This window comes from Falco rusticolus, chromosome 14 (genome assembly GCF_015220075.1).
Source record: "Falco rusticolus isolate bFalRus1 chromosome 14, bFalRus1.pri, whole genome shotgun sequence".
Taxonomy (NCBI): Eukaryota; Metazoa; Chordata; class Aves; order Falconiformes; family Falconidae; genus Falco; species Falco rusticolus.
The window spans coordinates 15,385,786-15,405,309 of NC_051200.1; the positions used below are offsets into that span (position 1 = coordinate 15,385,786).

Here is a 19,524-nt window from a genome sequence, read left to right on the forward strand (position 1 = left end):
GGGAGCTTGCAAGAGCCCTTTTCACTAACTAGATGGAAAAATTGTCACCTCACGTTTTTTTATTTGGAGTCTGTTCCCTAAAAGTATGTCTTGGATGATGGTTTGTTGGTTTTTTCTTTACCTGTAACAGTAGAGTCTTCCTATTTTGTTTATATTTGGTACGAGCATCCTAATGATAAACTTGAGGCCAGCTGCCAGCCAGCCTGGGTCTCGGTCCGGAGATGCCTTTCGTTCGTCACAGCGGGCTCCAGGCAGCTGCCCTACACCTAAAAGACGCAGCAAAAGGCAGATTGCTTCCCCTGTCGGGGCTTTGTGGTAGAAGCATGAGAGAGGAGGGAGGGGAATAAACAACTGAAGGAGAATAACCTTGTCTGACTTTCAGTAACTGGCTCGGGAACAGAAATTTCCAAGGAGGGAGGAGCTGAGCGCATTCAAACCAAAAGCAAACACGGGCTCTCCGTGCCCTCGTGCCCATTGTCCTGTGTGCCAGGGAACCGTGAGGCTTCCCCAGTCTCATGGGGAGGAATCTCATGAAGATTCCTCAGACAAATCTGCCATTTACCAAATTTTAAATTCTTCTGATTGTTTAATTTCTTCTTTTACTTGCTTTGTAAGAGCCTTGGAAAATGCTCACTATGTAAGACTTCCTTCCATGGTTAATAATGGTGTGTAAATGTTTAGAATTTTGCTGGATGTCAGCTTTAGAATTTTGCTGGATGCCACCTTAAGTAGGAAGAGCTGCTCAAGCAGGAGCACTTTCTGCTGCAGGTACTAATCTGGAAACATGGTTCTCGTGATTTGCTTTTTCCCCTTGTGTGGAGAAAAAATCAAAGGCGTGATGTGTGTATCGTACGTGGTGTTTTGTGGCACCGAAACAGTGTGCTGCGTTGTCTTTCAAGCTGGCTGAAATCGGGCTGTGTGGCACTGAAATTGCTGAAAGAAACTTCCTGCTAAAAGTAAATCGGGATCCTTTCATTTGAAGCATGTTCACTTCAGCCGTCAGGTTTGATTTTGGAGATTCCTGAGGGAAAGGCGCTAATGGCTTTGGTGATGTTGATGGAATGTGGGATTCCAGAGCCTTGCTGCAGAGTTTTATTTATCTCTTGATGGTGGTTTCTTGTTTGTCTGATGCCACCTTGTTCATACCTCAAAGCCACCAAGAGTATCTGCAGTTTCCTGGAGAAGAATGCTCTCGTTTCATTATTGTTCATATTTCATTATTTTGCTACTGTAAATTGTATTGTTAATTCTTCTTCTGTTTGGTTTTTTTTAAAAACCGTTAACGTGGATTTAAGATCCGTTACAGACTCGTTTTTCTTTTACTCCTTGTCTTTGATAGGAGTTTTATCAAGCATCTTGTTCCTTGGTATCTCCTGTTCTGCAGGGATCAGGGTGACGGCAGTTCCGTGTGTCTGAGCTGATATTCCACAACTGAGGTGTCACAGGGAGCTGGTCACCGAGGCGGGCCTTGTTCCTCAGGGCCAGGAGACCCTCTGTTGCTTTGATTGTGCTGCTGTGGTCATGGTTGTGCTCTAAATTATTCCTTTGCAGAGTCTCTGCTGTTTCAGGGACCAAGGTGCCTGCCTTTGCCTGCACGTAATGCCACGTTATATTGTCAGCGTGGTTAAAGCTTTGCAAATTTTCAAGAGCTCATATGCATTAGCTACAGTTCGTTATCCAAAGTAAACAGCTAGTTAGCATACAGAAGAGAGCTTCTGTAGAAGACAAAAATAGACCCGAAAAATGAGTGTATCCCCTTACTTGGCTTTACTTGTTACGGTGTTGCCTGCCTGTGTTCATTCCTCCAGCACTCGTTTTTTGTGGATACAGAGGTTCTCCAGGCTCCTTTCATTTATCCGTGTGTTATCTTTAAATGGTTTTTGCCGGGCTGCGTGGCGATGCTTCCCCGGGTTTTCTGGCTTATGTGGCAGTGCTGAGCAGGCGATCTGCTGCGGGCAGCAGTGCCCTCCGCTCTCCTCCAGCAGGTTCAGCCGTAGTTTCATTTCCTCGGGCAGCAAGCTACGCCTGCAGGGAACCTGGAGCCCAGCGCCAGCACCGTTACCTTCGTCTCCTTCTCCTCCACTCCGGTGGGAGACGGTGCCATCCATAGCACTACGGAGAGGAGGGAAGTGCCCCGTTTCACAGGACCCCCGGGAGGGTCTCGTACAAGGTCAGAGGGTGAAGAAAGCACCTGAGCTGCTCTGACCCAAGAGCCCAAACTCCCTCCTGGCAGGGAGGTGATTTAAGGTTTGGGGTTTAAGACCTCACGTACAGCTTGGTCCCTGAATTTTGAGGTTGCCCTGGATCCCCACGGGCCCTATGAAGCATGCATCGCTTGGCACCCAAGAACTTTTTTTCCTGTAAACAAAGTATTCCTGGATCTGGCTCAGGCAAGTTTCCTTCTGTAGCCTGGCCCCAGCAGTGGGATGAGATACCAGTGCACGTGGGTCTGAAGCACGAGATTCATGCTCCTGACAAAGGAAAGGGAGGATGGAACTTGGCATTTGTGAGGAAAGCGAGGTATTTTACATATACAGACAAATGAGGGCTAAAATACGGTGATTTATTGCCAAACTGATCTGGCAGCCTCTTTCCAGTTGAGGCTTGTTGGTTATCACATACTACTTAGGTGTGAACAGAAAATGCAATACTGTACAGTTGGCTTTGACAGTTCTTAGCCAGTTGATTCCAGGAAGGATTTCTCCGCTGCGTTGCTGAAGGCACGGCTCTGTGCATGGGTGTCTCTAGAAGCAGCTCAGATGCTGCTGTTAAAGCTGGTTAAAGGCGCGTGGTGACCGTTGCCCCCGCCAGCCCCCTCGGTTACCTTCCTGTGGCACTTGAGCAGCGGCAGCAGCAGCTCAGCGTTTCCCTTTGCAGGGACCGGGTCTGCCTGCAGGTGAGCTCCAGGGGAGACTGATCCCCCCCGCTCCCCAGCCTGGGGGGGCTCCATACCCTGCCATCCCTTGTGAAATGAACTGATGATCAGAAAGTTTGGAAACTGATGATCCCTGGAGCTCTGAAACAGTTATATTGGGTCTATTACAGTTTGAAGCGTTCTGTGATTTGCTCCTTTAGATAAAATAGGGAAGTCCAAGTGTTTTCTGAGGCAGGCAAGTGCAAACACCTAGATGAGAGCACGTACCAAGCCCACAGCTGCCCGGAGTGACCCTGGTGAAGGTGATCTCGGCAGCAGTCCCAGCCCCTGCCTGCTGGCATTGCCCCCCTGAGATACCGGTGCCATAGCAAGTGCTGGGTAAACAAGGTAATTGTTTCTGCTGGATGATCTTAAAGCCTTCCTAGCAGTCTGCTGAAAATACTTTTCCATTTCAAGGAAATGACTCTTTTGTTTGTCTTAAAGAGTCAGGAATGGGAAATGACGTGAAGGCTTAACTGTTTTTCCTGGTGTTTTTAAGAGGAGGCATATTCACTGTCTCAGGTCTTATTTCCAAAGGCATTCGGTGTTCTCCATAACCCTATGAAGTACTAGAGATGTGTGCGTGTATATATACATATTATGTATCAGAATTATCTTGTAAATCTTCCATGTCCACCTGGTAAAATTGTCTCCCTGTGCCCGTACCGTAACATGATTTGATATATTCCCCTTGCAGTGCTGAACCGACACTGTCCTCAGGTCTCATTCTCCCCAAACTGGAATAAATCTGTGATTACACAGTGTGCTGTAATCTCCCTGGAGCAGAAAGAAGTCAAAATTCACATTTGTCATGCTTACTTTGCCCAAGCACCAGTTTTATCTGCATTTGCTGAGTTACACTGTGCATTTAATCTTTCTTATCGGTGTATTGCTCCTTGCATGCCCTTGGAAAAGACATGGTCCAATGTTTTAGGTGCCGATAACTTTTTGTTACCAATTTCTTTGGTCAAGATGTTTCTCTAAACCAATCACCTCTTAACTTCCTTGAGACCGAATGCTGGCAGGCAGGGTCTCTGTTGGCTGTAATCTCCCTGCTCAAGGCTGGTGCGTGCCCTGTCCTGCAGGACCAAGGCAGCTGCAGGTGTCAGGATTGGTTGTAGCAACTCCGGGTTCTTACACGTGGGCTTCTCTCTCTTCTGTACTTCTGCAAGTGCCTGGGAAAACATGATCCTAGCCCATGACTAGAACTCTAGGATATGGGGCAAAAAAAGGTGGGTTTGGGTGTGTTTCGTGGTTCAGGGTTTTTTTAAATCACTTGAATACATATCTTGTTAACAGCCAGGCTGATGTACCATGGGGTGGTTTTAGCTCCCTCCCCTTCCTCAAGAAGCAGCAGGTTCAACGGCCTCGTGGAAACCAGAACTGACAGCGTAGGTACCTAACAGAGAAACTACAAGAATGCAGCTCCGCAGTGGTAGGAAAACACCGTCACCCAAAAAAAAAATACGATCTCAGTGTTTGGAGGCAAGTGCTGTGTCTGCAGCACCGCTCTGGGACACAACGTTCTCAAACCACTTAATAACTTTTTTTTTTTTTAATGCATGTTAATGTTTGACTCTTCTTTATCATCTGACACTGATAGATGACACAATTTCGGTTCTTCTGAGAATCAAGCTGAAGCAACATTTTATTGTCCTTTAAAAACTTACTTGTCTTATATATAAGAAAAAAATGTAGTGATTAACAACTGGAATTCAACCTTTTTTTTTTTTTTTTTTTTTTAAAGCAACACTGTTACCTGCATGGTTTCTTTGTACTTCCACATATAAGCAGAAAAGCGACCCATAACATGCAGGGGGAAAGGAGGTTTAATTTCCAAAATGTGTTTTTTATACAGATCAGAGCATATTATAGACTTCTTATAAACAAAGATTTGCATGTATGAATCAAATGCATTAATAGTGCCCCTTCAGCAGAAATATTTTTAAACTTAACATCTTGACAGTGAAATGTCAAATGAAAGGAAATACTTACTATATGAAACAAGACAAATATTCACCTAAAGTTAAAAATGGCATTTGAGCAGGAGTTTCTGATACAAAGGAAATCCCCTACCTTAGCTGGGGGTGAAGGGATGGTGTCAAGGAATGCCTGTGTTGCTGTACTGAGTTTGGTCTCTAAAATCATAAAAATGGTGAATTTTGTGTTAGTGTGCAGCGTGAGTGCAACTTCTGTTACTGCCACTTAATTCACATATTGCATGCATCCCTAAGAAATGAAAGGATCTGATTACAGAACTTGGTTTTATTGTCTACAGTTGTGATACAAAATGGCTGTTGCAGAAATTACTTCCCCAGGTAAGAAAACGAGCACTCAATGCTACATCGGAAATAATGAAGTAAGGAATTTTGAGAGTTAATTCTTCACCTAAAATTCATGGTTTATTTCATAGTTTCACTGATGGAATTTTTAATTTTCTTCAATGATTAGTCATGACTCTCATCCTTCTGGTATGTATACAGAAGTGTTATGCACCAGCCTCAGCATGTACAACCACAAACCAAATGAACATTTTACATAAGACAGTTTGCTTTTGTAGTGATCACGCACTGATGTGAACATAGACTAAAAATAACAAATGTTGCTTTAATAAGGATTTTTTACAGTAGGCGTAGATATAAAAGTTTTTCAAATTATTTTCACAGGTATCACTGAACATTTCATAGCTGTCTGTTACAGAAGCACCGAAAAGTGCTTTGAGTCTTTCATTTATTATACATAGTTAAAATATATTACACTTCTGAAGGTATCTTAAATCACTGAACAGTTTTGCTAGCATCTTAATGAGCCAAATGGGAGTAAAAGGCAGTCCACATTCATGATGTGAATATACAGTAAGGTGTTTGACATCCTATTAACTCATTGCTCATGTTCTCAAAATAACCATGGTGATGAGACCTGAAAGACAAGAATTAAGAACTAAACACAACGCTTTAATTTCACTTAATAAAATATTTAAAATTCAGTTTACCCTGTCACAGGCCAGTGCATAAATACATGCAGAATGAGTTTATATATACGCTTCACTTAAATACTAGAAGTATTGCTCCAAATGTTGATGTAGTCAAAAACTGTGTAAAAAAGGGGGGGAAAAAAACCAAACCAAACTGCACTGAAGTGGCAGTATATCTAGTAACTAAATGCCAAAGCAGCTATAAATACTCCAGACAATTACTGATCTCACTACTGGAAAATCTTAACGTTAAGATTTTAACTTACGTAAGTGTAACGCTAGCACACAAGCCACCCGTTTTCGTGGGGGCTAGTTATGGGCAGTGTAACTCGCATGCTGAATCATCAGTAAGGCAGATTAGCTCAAGGCTCCAAGACATTTTTGTTCCTGCTCTGTGCAGAATAACTGATCAAAGATTAGTTTTAGACAAAGATGTTAGGCTTCCTTGTCAGTCTGCACAGGGAGCTTTCTACAGAGCCTTTGTGACGACCTTTAAAGAGGGAGGAAGAAAAAAAGAACTGCTCTGATAGAGGTTAAAAACAATTAAAAACAGATGAAAGCAGGAAATGTGGGGCTAATAAACCTACTCATAACTCGCTGAAAGTTCACTTTAATTATGTGCTGATACAGTGCAAATCTGCAAGTTCTTTAGCCATAAGTTACATGGCAGAAAGCAAGAAGGCATACAGAAAAACATTCGGGCTCCCTCAATTCCAACCTTACATAACACCAAAATAGTAGTTTATCTGTTCTTAGGCAATCTAACTTTCTTGCAGGCTCAGATGACGTCAATATAGCAGCCTTTCACTGCAGAGAGCTTAGCTATTTTATATATATTTAAAATATTATGATTAATATAATTTTTTATATATGTGTATGTATATATATGTATTTATCTAAGCTTAGACAATCAGTACTGCCACAACTGCTGTAGGCCTTAGCTTGGATTATCTAAATCATTGTAGAGTAGTAACAGAGGCTTCTGGAAGGTGCTACAGGACAGCCTACACCACTTGTACAGGGGCTTTCCGGCAATAAAGGGTTTGACTCATGTCTGTAAAGCAAATACTCCTCAACTGTCAAGTGTGCCCAGTTGGTTTCTTCTCAAGAGCAATCAGCTTTCTGCAAGAGTTGCACACAGAATGATCTTTCATGAACACTAAAACCGCTGCTACCAGAGGAACAGGTTAAGTTGTTGCAAGTGTATGAAGTCAAATGACTTAATACTACAGCTGGCACCAGCAGAAACTGAAGTAATCTCCAAAACTAGAGACAAACACCAAGCAAGGATTACTGCAAGGTCCTGATCTGAAAATACATCACCATCAGCTCAGGCAAAGAGCAACAAGTCAGTTTTCAAACCATTTCAGCAGACTGACTTGCAGGAGTCAATCAGTCAAGGGAGTGTGCGTGTTAACCATCAAGAACTTGCATCTTTTCCCATCACTACCTCACCTCTAGCTATCAGTTTGAAGCTGCCTAGCTCGTTTCCTTTAAATCCTCATTTCTGCCAGGTAGTGGGACAGGAGAACTGAGTTTAGTGTGACTGTTCTTCAAATCTGAAATAGTTACAGGAAAATAGTCATAACAAGTAAAATGTGCAACTTCTCTACGTTTGCTAATTGAGGAGCAAGTTACACATCAGGAAGAACTGTGGATGGTAGTGGTCTCTTAGGGTTTACAACAACTTATTTCCACACATTTCAACTGCTTATCAGGCAGGTAGTGAATGGAGCCTTTCAGGCCAGCTCACCTGGGTTGGAGAGAGTAACAAAACAAAAGAGATCTAGGTTCTGCAGGAGAGTAACTCTCTGTTTCAACATAAGAATAAGAAAGAGCACATTCCATTCAGTGTTGTTGGCAGATGACTACAGTTGGCCAGTCATCAAATGAAGGTGAAATTAACATGTAGGGGCCTGTATATAATACCAACTAAACTCTAGTCTAAAACACTTACGATAACTGATTTACCCTGATGTCACTATGGCTGCAAGTTAAAATATAAGTGGAGATGTAAACCAGAATGTAACGTGGTGCTTTGTCTCCATCAAGTTTCCTGGAGCCACTGGCAAACACAGAAGTTTCCCAAATCACAGAAGTTGCAAGAAAACATTTACAAAATCCCAAATACTTACCTAAAACATAAGCAGCTACTAACTTTTGATTCACACTTAAGTGGAGGTAGAGAGGCACCAGGGATTCCATTTCCCCCAATGTAGGTAGCATTAGTGCTGCAATACACACTATTCCTAGGAAGACTGTTAGTAAACTAGGTCCCGACGAGGCAGTTCTGTTTTCTGAAAAACAAGACAGTACCAACTGTAAGGAACACCTAACCAATAGAAGTGTTATAGATTCTGCAAAAATACTTGCAGTGCAATGGAGCTGCAATATCCTCAGATTTTCTTTTTCCTTTGGAGTTTGGAGGGGGTGGAAAACAACTCTTCAAGCCACCCTTCTGAAGCTTCTGCCTTTTGCAGTGGAGAAGGCTGCTGCCTGGTGTGATGCTGGGAATTGTTTTTACGTGACTTCCCAAACCTCTCCCGTCTGGGGGAACAGAGCCAGCCAGGCCCAGCAGCTATACAGACACACTCATGACAGCTGGATGTTTCAGCTGCACTTCAGGTTTCACCATGCGGCCTGACTCCACTCCTTGACATTTCCCTTCAGTGATTAGTAATCAATTGGGAAAGAGCACCTAAAGAGCTGCACAGGCAGACAACTGCTTACGCCTCCAGAACAAAACTTGGCTATAGCAAGAGCACAGGTTCTTGGGCCAGATGAGTTCCCCTCATTTCTTTAGAGGATTTAAGGGCTGCACCTGCCAGAACCAGTTTACATGCCACAAATCAGTAATATTTGAATTTTACTTTAAAACCTCTGAGAACGAACCACTTTGACAGTCAAGTATCACCAAAATAAGGAATTGCAAACTACAGATGAACTGTCCTTCATGCTTTTTATCGCACTGCAGTTTAATAGCTGGAACCTGCTCAAAGGCACACTGTAATCTTTGAAAAGAGCTGTTAACATGGTAGTTGAATACCTCTAACCAAATTCTTAAGACCCACTGGAAATTAGCCAATGTTCTTACAAAGTTTTTCTATCCTCAGTGACTAGCAATATGTGTCCTATTTCAATTCCATAAATCTGTTATTTTTAGGCTGCAGGTTATATGCAAAGACTGTAGTTGCTTTGTTTACTGTTTTTCTGTAAGCAAGCAATACAGTGTAGTCAACAAGGTTTTAAGCAGAGAAATACCATCTGGATGAAGACCAGTATCAGATTGTTCAGGACAGTTCAAACCCTCTTACCGGAACAACTATCATAGTACATTTTGTTCCCTGAACCCAGAGATCTTTGTAGGTTTGCTTTAACCATGTAGCCTAGTAATACCTGTTCTTGAGGGTTTGGGGTTTTTTTTTTTTTAGTAAAAGGTGTTTCACCAGTCAACAAACTATGTATAAACATAGTGGAACAGTTTGGCTTTAACAGGAGGAACGCTCTCAAGCAGTTTCATCTATTTTCTGGAACTGATTTTGTTCTTGTCATGAAAAATAAAACAGCGGCAAGAATATTACAGTATAAATCAGCAGAAGTAACAAGAACGTAGACTGTCAAGTCAAGAATTAGTTTACATTCAGTTCTGGTAAAACTTGGTATTTTTTGTATCTCCCTCTACCACTTCAGTTTAACAATTTGGTCCAGGTTTTCCCCAAGACTGTTGATTCACTTCCTCACATATGAAAGATGCAAAGAGTTTTCAGCTAGCGACTGTGCTTTTCTGTACTTGTGAGACAGACAAAGGAGATGGCTCAGAACAAGGAGCACTTTAGAAGATGTTTTGGCACTATTTCCTGCTCATCAGGAAATGGAGGATTAAGGGTTTGGAACAAACTCAGAAGGGGCATATGTTCTGAAAAAACCCAGGGGAAAAAATAACTACCAACCTTTTGCAGATAAATTCGCACTGGCTGTAACAGAACTTCTGCACCAGAGGAACAGAGGAGGTACTCTCCAAGGTATGACATGTAAACATGGGGCAGCAAAGGGTCTTAATTAATCAAGCCAGCATAAGCAGCACAGCCATAGTTTGGGTTCTTGGGATCCCCCAGTGATAAAGACAGCAGTCTTACAGCTAAGTAAAAATAATTATTTTACAGTTTATTTTAATCTAGTCTTTCTAGTCACTTGAGCTGTTCATAACCGATTCAGAAGACAGGAGGGGTAAAAGATTTCAGCTACCTGGTTGACACAAAGTCTGCTCGAAAAAGACACTTTCAGCCAGGTGTTCTTTTATTCGTTTTTCCTCCTCTTCCTTTTGTTGTTGCTGTTCCTTTGCAGACGGAAGTAGAGTAGCAATAATCTCCTTTTTCCCTAATGCCTTCCTCTGGCTCTGCTCAGACACTTGTAGACGGAATTTATCTATCACACCATAGTAAGAAGCCCGAACATCTCTGTGACGAATCACACTGCAGAGGAAAACAGCATTTTCAAACAGAGGAACTAACAAGAAGCATGTCTCCTATGGATTTACATCCTGCAGCCCAATGTTTCCCCTCTGACCCCCCACCCAGACAGACTGCGACAGTCCAGATCCCCATTACCTCCTCCATCACTCAATGTTCTTTAAGATTTGGTCTTGCTTTCTTTCTTTCTCCCTCCTCCCTCCTTACGTCTGTTCTGGTTCCCAAATCTATATTCTCCAATTGGCTGGCCAAAAAGAACAGTTAATTCTTTACCTCAGGCACACCTTTGCCTTGATCTGAGGCCTAGCTGCCAAATTGCACGAAACCCCCCTTCTCCTTTATCAAAGTTGTTTGACGCTGGCCAATGATTTTAAAAGGTATGGGGGGACTGGACTGGACAGGGAAGGAAAGAAGGAAAGTAGGACTGCCAACCACTTGGATAGGTGATGGCACAAGTCTAGCTTTTTGAGGAAACCAGGCTCCAAGCTTTATAATTATACTTTCTCAGAAGCAAAACTCATTCACTTTACAGACAGGATTCAGCTAGATTTAAAGGGATTTTTACAGTCAGAGGCCCACCATTAAGAGCATGTTGACGCCTGTGTATCTACACAAACATTTCTTATCTGTCCTCGGTGAAATAAACCTGGATATCAACAGCAGAGCTCTGTGCCGTCACAGCTTTGCTCATCAATCTAGCTACCTTGAGCATGTTTTGTAGCCGTCACTGAAATACATGATGCTGCAGATACTTGACTAGCTACCGGGTGTAGCTACACAAGCTGCAATCACAACTCAGAATGCAGTGTAGACATCCGAGTTATAGCTATGAGTCAGTTATTTTCTTGGTAAACCTTCTCACTGTCCAGCAACCACTCTCGCTCTACTGTTTTGAATACATGGACCAAGGTGGCTTCAACAGTAAAACAGGGTGATAGTTGTTGCACTCCTCCTAGTTTTATGGCATTTTGTGGGAAAAATTATATGTTGGACCTACAAAAGGCACGGTTTTAAAATAGCACTGATCAAAGGCAATACAGACCTCTAAGCAGTGCTCTGCTCAACTACCTCATCTCTACGTTTACGATTCATTTCGAAAATACGTATCTAGTATTAAAAAGCTGTAACATTTAGGTTCTGAAGTCATATCAGCTCTTAGGGTTAATATGGATTTTAATTATTTTTCCAAAGTGGAAAACTTCTGTGAAAGGCTATTTTAAATTTCTAAGGTAACAATCTTAGGTTAGAAAAATACCTACATATCAGTGATTTGGCTTCAAGAAGTTTGGCTTCAAGAGGGGAAAAAAAATGGTTCTACCCTTAGTGATACAGGATAGTAGTCTCAAAATTGCTTCAAGAAACCTAACTTTGTGATAATATATACATTTAAACGCTTCAAGAAACACGTTTTGTGTTTCAGTCTTCAGTTAAAGGAACTGTATCACATCAAGATACCTACAATTATTAATACAGCCAGTGTTTGTAACCAGTATCTAGTCTGAATAGACTGTTCAGCAAGGAAACAGAGACTAAGTCAACCCCCAAGCAAAAAGGCTGCAGGAATGTACAGAGTTTTAAGTCACTTCAGAGGCAAGAGCGTGCTTATGACAGGCTTTCAGGAAGCTGGGTGTTGGCTGGGCAACTGCCTTCACTAAAACAAAAGGCTTCCTCCCCTGCCAATCCTAATACATACAACTCTCAGCACATCAGAACAGCAGACTCAACTCTTTTATTTCTTCCTTTAACACTTCCTTTTAAATTTTTGTTTCTACTCTTAGTACCAGGGCACTAACTACCAAACTAAACAGAATCTTTACATAACACTGTGCTATGAGAACATGCATCTGCTGCCAAGCAAAGAGATATTTTTTGCAGACCCTTATAAACAGATACATTCTCCTGTTACTTTTTAGAGACCATTGCATAATTGGAAGCTCTGTAGAATATCTGTTTATCTGGCAAATGGCCATACTTGCATAGTACTGCTCATATCCTAGCAGTAAACACTGCCCTTAGACAGCAACTGTTGGAATGGGATGGGAGTTTTTACCACACAAAAAAACTGCCTTGGAAACACGCATATGTCTTATCTTTTTATTTAACAAAAGACATTTGTTTAAAATTAACCACATGTAATCAAGCTTGTGTAAATGTCTGCTAAAGACTGGAATCTTCACTGATACACCGGTATATTCTAACCTGTTTTGTTCCATTTTTAGGATTGTTGCCCCTGCCCATTTAAACTTTTCAGTTCCACGTTTTAAACTTCCCTTTTATTTGGCGAGTCCTTGGCATCTTCCAAATTACACCTAAGGAAAACAGCCTACAGGGAAGAGCCATTCCCAAGCACTGCATTATTTATCTAACAAAAGACGGATCATTCAGCAGTGGAGTGTTTTGTATATGACCATTTGTTAGCTACAGATTCCAGAAGGTGTTTTACAGTTTGCAAATTTCTATTCAGAAAGCTCAGTCTGCACTTTTAGGTACTTCATACTTTCTTTATCTGTACATCAGCACAGAAATAACATGGCAAATGGAAGATGAAAAAAGTTGGTCTATTTTAGCCTAAATACCTACTCTACATTGAATTATAACAGCCTACAGACCCTGTACATTGCTGTGGTTACTTAACTGGCTTTCTTATTTTCTCTGTTACTGAGTTGGGACCTGACAGGAGAAACAAGTAAAGGGGAGACTGAGAGATCCAAGAACGGGAGTGCAGCACCCAGGGTGAAAGGTAGACAAAAGTACCTTTATTAAATGTGGCCCAGGAAAATGTGCTCAGTAGGACTGCGCACATTTTCATTTTGCCAATCTGCAAACAAACACTTCTCACAAAGAAATCTCAACCCTGGGGGTCTTGCTTTTCTTGTTATTTATCTTGTACAAAGAAGTACTCAGAAGAGGCTCACATTACTCTCACTGCTGGTTTACATACTATACTACAGGTGCATTTAGTAGCATTTTATTTTGCCTAAAGACAAATTAAAGAAGGAACTACCTCCAACATTGTAACACCTCTGCCCTAGAGCGAAAGAACAGCCAAGACCAGATGGCCACAAGAACACAGAAGATTAAGAAAATATTGTATCTTTATCCAACATAGTTTATACTCTGCGTGCTGTCATTTACCTCTTAAATAATAAAAGAAATTATGATAATCAGATGTTTTACATTAGAAAAAAAACCACCGACAACCAACTTTTACTTACATATCAACACAGCACTGCGGCTTCACTGCACCAGTAGCATCAACCACTGCGTATTTATTTGGAGTTGTACAAAGAACTGTAACGAAAAGGACAGTTGTGGTAACAAATCATGAACTAATACCTCACCAACTTCAACAGATACATGTAAAGACACGAGTTTGGTTTTGTCACAAATATGATTTGTTACATGAATTATAATTGGACTGTTCAAGAGCACCAACTGACCCTTAAATAGAACTTAACCTAAGAAACCCACCTTTGAATTTTAAGGCAAACTCATAGGGGTTATATAGAGTCAACACCTGCTTGTGTGTTGACTGGTCATCTGCATAAAATATAAGTTCTGTAGGAAAAACAAAAACAGGAAGATTTCCTTCCACTAACTCTGGCTGTCTTTTTTGTTGCTGCATTGGCACTGAATCCTCCTTGCTGCTTCTTGTGTTCTTATGATTTTGTATCCTCAGAGACTTCAGTTTTTGAATCGTTTAAGAATTCCAAAGCATTTTGGCAATTCTAAAGGAAAAAAGGGGAAAAAAGAGAAAAGGCAAGAAGATTATTTCCATAAGTCTATACTAAACTGAGGCAGTCAACAAAGGTGTGAAAATACAAAAATGCGATGCCTGGTTATGAATCCACCTCTATTTAAGTTCCTTGAAAAATACGGAAATAGAAAAAATTTTTGCATCCAGTTTCCACCTATTTAACAAACTGCTATAAAATAAATGGATAAGCACTTCTTCAAAGTATTGCGGCAGCATTTTGGGGTCCCAGTCCACAACTAAGGTTGCTTATGCTGGGTCTTTGCAACACAAACCAAACAACGACAACAAAAAAGATATCCCATCCTGTCCTCAGGACACTAACACGCGAGAAGAAACAGAGCAGAAATGAGGGAACACAAAGATGTAAGGCAGCAGTAGTCACTGCTTAGGCAGGAATCCTTCTGCAGTGGTGACCTTCCCGGATGAGGTGTAACAACTTAGGTATCTGCTCACACAGCCACTGAGGTATGTCAAATCCCAGAGATTCAGAACAAAAGAATGGGAAACACCCTCACGCCTTGCTTAAACTAAACTCTTGTTACAACTGCATGGTAGTTACAGGCAACCAACTGAAAAGTAACTGGGATGAATAACACCAAACAGATTTGGGATTTACTATTTGATTAAAAAATAAGACAGGTCTTCTACCACCACTGCCTCTAACCAAAGTATTACCATTGTAATTCTCCCTCTGCCATCCCTACAGTTTTGTTTTATTTTGAGTGACATTCCAGAATTAAACCAGAACCCATGACCCAACTAAGCAACAATCCCAAATGTAATTCATAAAATAAAATTAAAGCCAGACTCCTCAGCACACATACCATTGACTTTACACACTACAGACAGAACAAAGCGAAACAGCTACATATCTGTCCCCAAAGAACGTCATATTTTACTGTAGCTCCTATAGGTTAATTATCAAACTGAAAGTGTCCTTTGAGGTTTAACTTTATTGTATAGTAGAAAATATTAGAAGAACAAAAGGTTCCTACTGACTCATCAGCTGTCATTTCCACCTCCATTGAAGTTTTATAAAACAAGGTCCATTTCAGCTCTTCTCCCGTCTAATAAACTGATCTGGTTGCACCTTATGAAATGTAGTCTCCGGACTTCCCAGCAGTGAATAACCTCATCGTGAACAATCAAAACCAAATGCTTATTTTTGCATTCTAAACATCATGATATTCATGTTTCCAAGCACCAGCTATGTGTTTCATCCTTGAAATATGAGACAGGTTTAGGTGTTTACTTGAGTATATCTGTCATATCTTCAGATTTACAGGTTCTGATTCTTACTCACAAACTAAGCTTCTAAATTTACATGTTTTTTTTTTAAATAGCAAATCATCCCTGTAGAATTTAAATTCATGGCTCTCACTGGAATGTCTTTTCCCAAGATCCAGTTTCTTTTCAGAGCACAGGTTTGTTTCCACTGCACTGAAATGCTACTAATAATATTCTGAAAACAAATCCCCAAAGATAGTGTTCCAAGTTGATGTCCTGCTACCTTATTAAGAGTCTAAAAAAAAAGCTCTGTAGGTGGCCACTTGGGTTCCAAGTGCTGCTTAGAATTTTGGTGGATCCCTTTTGTTTCAGAAGAATTAAACTCTGGAATCACTTCATGCAGCAAGTGTACGTATCATTACTTTAACAACTTAATGTACTATTGCAAAGTGAGATTCATTGTTCCATTCAAATATGTTAAGGCTATATGAAGAACTAATGTGGAAAGCCTGCCAGCTCACAGCAATACAAAATTACTTACTCTGAAACTTCTCATAGGCAGATGGGTGAAGGTGTCTGTTTTGGGTCTTTTTTTGTTGTTGTTGGGTTTTGGGTGGTTTTTTTTGAAGGGGGAGGTCCCCAAAAGTTAGCTCGTTGCAGTATACAGTAAGCATATGTGAGAATCTTTGGTCCTTATGCATATCTATACTGCATACATTATGCACAATAGAAATAGAGGCAATCTTTGAAATTAACAGGTTGGTTTTTTCCTAATAAGTGTTTTAAACTACTGTACACCCAATAGCAAACTACTGCTATATATTTAAGTGACTATATGTAATATTTTTTTAAAAAATTGTATAATAATATTATTTCAATGCTTTAGTTTTTTATTTAATAACTGCACATGTTTCATTCCGATTCTTGTCATCATATCACAACTCCAGTTTCTTCAGCTCAGCCAGGTGTTTAGGTGTCCAAAACCCCACAAATCACAACAACAGTGGAGGTATAGATCACTAAAGCCTATCAACAGGCTCATTTTTCTTATGCAGCCATTAAAAACACAGTGCATAAACCTTCCAGGATTCCACAACTTGCAGGCGGAAAGCCACCAATCTTAAAAAAGTATATCCCGTTATTGCTTCCTTTTCTTATTTAACTTGGCTGGATAAGAAGGTACCGCCCAAACTGGCAAAAGTAAAATCTGGCAAACCCAGACTTATAATAGACACGTTTGCTGACACAGCAGCGTCATTCAGGATATAAATGTCTGGATTTCTAAGCAAGCAACCAGCATCCTTTTTAAGACCATCACTTTGGCTTAAAAGTCACAGCGCTGGGATATCTCCCCAAGTAACATCAGCAGAAGCGCTCTTCCCAAAGACTGCATTATAAACTGTACATATGCTGGGAAGATTTGACGGTTTAGTATTAACAACAGCATACCTTTCATACAGCACTCATCACCAAGAAACTGCAAAGACTTTCAGAGAAAGCCTGTCTCATCACAACTTCTCTGCGCAGATGAACCCTAAAGCAGCACTCATGTTCAGAATAAAGCTACGCAGCTGGCTGCCTTTGGCACCCCAGCCAGTTCATTTAAAAGAAACTTGGCTGCTGCTCTTCTGCGCTGTAGCTCAGCAGATCCTCACAACAATCGCTGCATTTTGTAGCCAAGTCACCGTGATTACTTGCAGAACATAAAGGTAAGCACAAACCAACCCATACAAAACTGAGATCTGTGGTCTCGATTCTGTGACCTACGCTGCACAGATGGGTTTCTCCTAGTACTGCCAACGAAACTCCCTGCAGGTGCAGGAATCTGTCAAATGTAATGCTCGTTACTGGACATGGGCCAAAGTACAACACCTGAACAATGCCAGCTTGCTTTCCAACGCTCTTTGAAGTCCAGACAAACAATTGTCACTGATTTTTTTTTTTAGCACAATAAGGATCTCTCCTCCCTGAAGTTACTAAATATATACTGCTGGTGTCACAATAGGACAGATCTGCCAGTTTTTCCTTTGAAATCCCTTTCCTCATAAATTTAAACTTGACAGAGAAAAACATGAAGTGAAACGTATCTTCTCTCTAGGACCTGAAATAACACCATTTGTGATTTGTTTTTACTTAACAAGTATCTGCTGAAAAAATAAATCAAGTCAGGAAGTTTTTTGTTCCCATTGTAACTTCCAACAGCCTTATCGCCATGGCTTCTGAGTGCATTTGTTGGTTGGGTTTTTTTCCTAATGACTACAAATAACTCTACAGAATGTCATCTGGTAAACACTTTATTCAGAAGATAACCTCTTTACAGTCATAGCCTCCACATCCTCCTTTTAAAAATTGTCTCATTGCAGTGTAATCTATCTTTGTTAGATCTCATGATCTACCCTCTGATTCTACCCAATAAGGTCTTCTACACTATCTGCTCAATAAAACTCATGCCTTTTGAGCGCATATTTACAAAACAAGCCAAAACCTTCTTCAAAATTCCCTCCTATGTCAAGTTGAGCTACGTGTAAATATGACATAGAATCCAAAGCAGATCTATTAACATTCTGTTTCTCCAGAAGTTTTTGAAGGCCTTAACATGCACTGACGCAAACCAATGTTTAAACTACCTGCAATTATTTGGGAGAGTCATCCAATGATTAGAGCACAGACCCAGGAGCCAGAATGGCTGGATTCCATTTTTGCTAACTCTGTCACCGACACTCCATGACCTTGAGCAAGTTGGTTAACCTCACCTCAATTTGCTAATCTATGAAGGCACATATTCCGCAAAGCATTTAAGTAGGCGGATAGTCACATTTAAACTGGCAGAACCACTCTGACACTTTGCAAAGCCTGGGCCAAAATATGCTACCGTTTACCTCTTTGCAGGGTGATGGGAAACGTAATTAGTAACAGTCTCCAGTATGCTGTAAAATGAAATAGTCTCAAAGCGTTACCTATTAGCACAGATGACTACAACATGCATCAATCATGCTGATACTGACAGCAAAATTTACCAGGACCTCATTACTTATTTCCTTTACTTTTTCAGATACTGAAAAGGTGACAGTAGCAAAAAACATTATTCAAATGCAACTAAAGAGACATGTGAAAGCAGGGAAATATGAAATAACAGCTACGCGTTGCTTCTTCTGAGCCGTATAGTAGAACGGATCAGAACCCTATGGAAGGCTTTCAAGGGCACACCTACTTTAGTCTCAGTTTTCTCACTTTCAGGTCGTGTTTGATGCATTAAACCCAACTCGTTTTTAAACGTGTATTAGTGCTCATTAGCGCTACGTGGCCTGTCCCCCTATCCCAGGCCAGGCTCAAATACTCTGCCCCAATGCCGAGGTGCCACAGACTGACAGCAAACCCCCCTTTCCCCGGCGAGCGGAGAAGAAAGGCACCCCGACCGGCCCTCCCAGCGCACCTGCCGAAGGCAGGGGAACTAGCAATAACCGCACACACTTAATTGACCCTCTTTGTTTTCCAACAAGGAGCAGCAGAGATAAAGGCTGAGGTATCTGCGCGCTAACGGCCTCTCCCCGCAGCCTGCCCTGCCCGTGACGAGCGCGCTGCCAGCACCGGCCCCGTCCCGCCCCGTTCCCCACCGGCAGCTCGGAGCCAGCTCCGGCGAGCCCCGGCCCCGCACCGGCCGGCCCGCACCCCCCGGCTCCGGTGGGAGCGCCTGGACCCCGCTGCCCTGCTGCCCCGCTCCCCGCCGCGGGTGCGAGGGGCCAGGCCGGGCAGGCGGCGCCGGGGCCTGGCAGCGCGGCCGCCGCCCCCTCCTCCCTCCTCACGACGGCGCCGCCGAGGGGAAGGGCCGCGGCGCCACCAGCGCCCCCACCCCGGCCCGCACGGCCGGAGCTGCCGGGGCAAAGCTCCGCGCTCCCCACCGCAAGGAAGGGGAGGGGAGGGGGGCCCGGCCGGCCAGAGCCGCTGCTGCCGGGCCCGGCGCCGCCTCACGCCCAGGGTGCCGCTCCTCCGCCCCGCGCCCCAGCCCGGGGGTGTCGCCCGACGCCGCGGGCCCGAACTCACCCCTCCGGGGCCGCTGGCTGCGGGCTCGCGCGGCGCCCCCTTTGTCCGCCCCCCCCCGCCTGCTCCCGTCACTGCAGGTAGCGTCGTCGCTATGGCTGCCGGGATCGCGGCGGACCCGCTACCGTCCGCCGCCGGCCGGCCG

The 19,524-nt window shown here is 42.5% G+C and overlaps 1 protein-coding gene across 2 annotated transcripts; it reads right to left on the reverse strand.

The window, feature by feature from the left end:
* Positions 1–4,725: 4,725 nt before the first annotated feature.
* Positions 4,726–19,514, reverse strand: MOSPD1 (motile sperm domain containing 1). Of its 2 annotated transcripts, XM_037407705.1 has the most exons (7): positions 19,383–19,514; positions 13,829–14,085; positions 13,573–13,648; positions 10,134–10,360; positions 8,024–8,185; positions 7,344–7,447; positions 4,726–5,833 (listed from the first exon to the last, which is right to left on the reverse strand). In XM_037407705.1, the coding sequence occupies exons 2-6, from the start codon at positions 13,980–13,982 to the stop codon at positions 7,368–7,370; spliced, it is 699 nt and encodes a 232-aa protein (XP_037263602.1). In that variant the 5' UTR covers positions 13,983–14,085; positions 19,383–19,514; the 3' UTR covers positions 4,726–5,833; positions 7,344–7,367. The 2 variants fall into 2 exon arrangements, with proteins under 2 accessions (XP_037263602.1, XP_037263604.1); XM_037407707.1 differs by lacking the exon at positions 7,344–7,447.
* Positions 19,515–19,524: the final 10 nt, after the last annotated feature.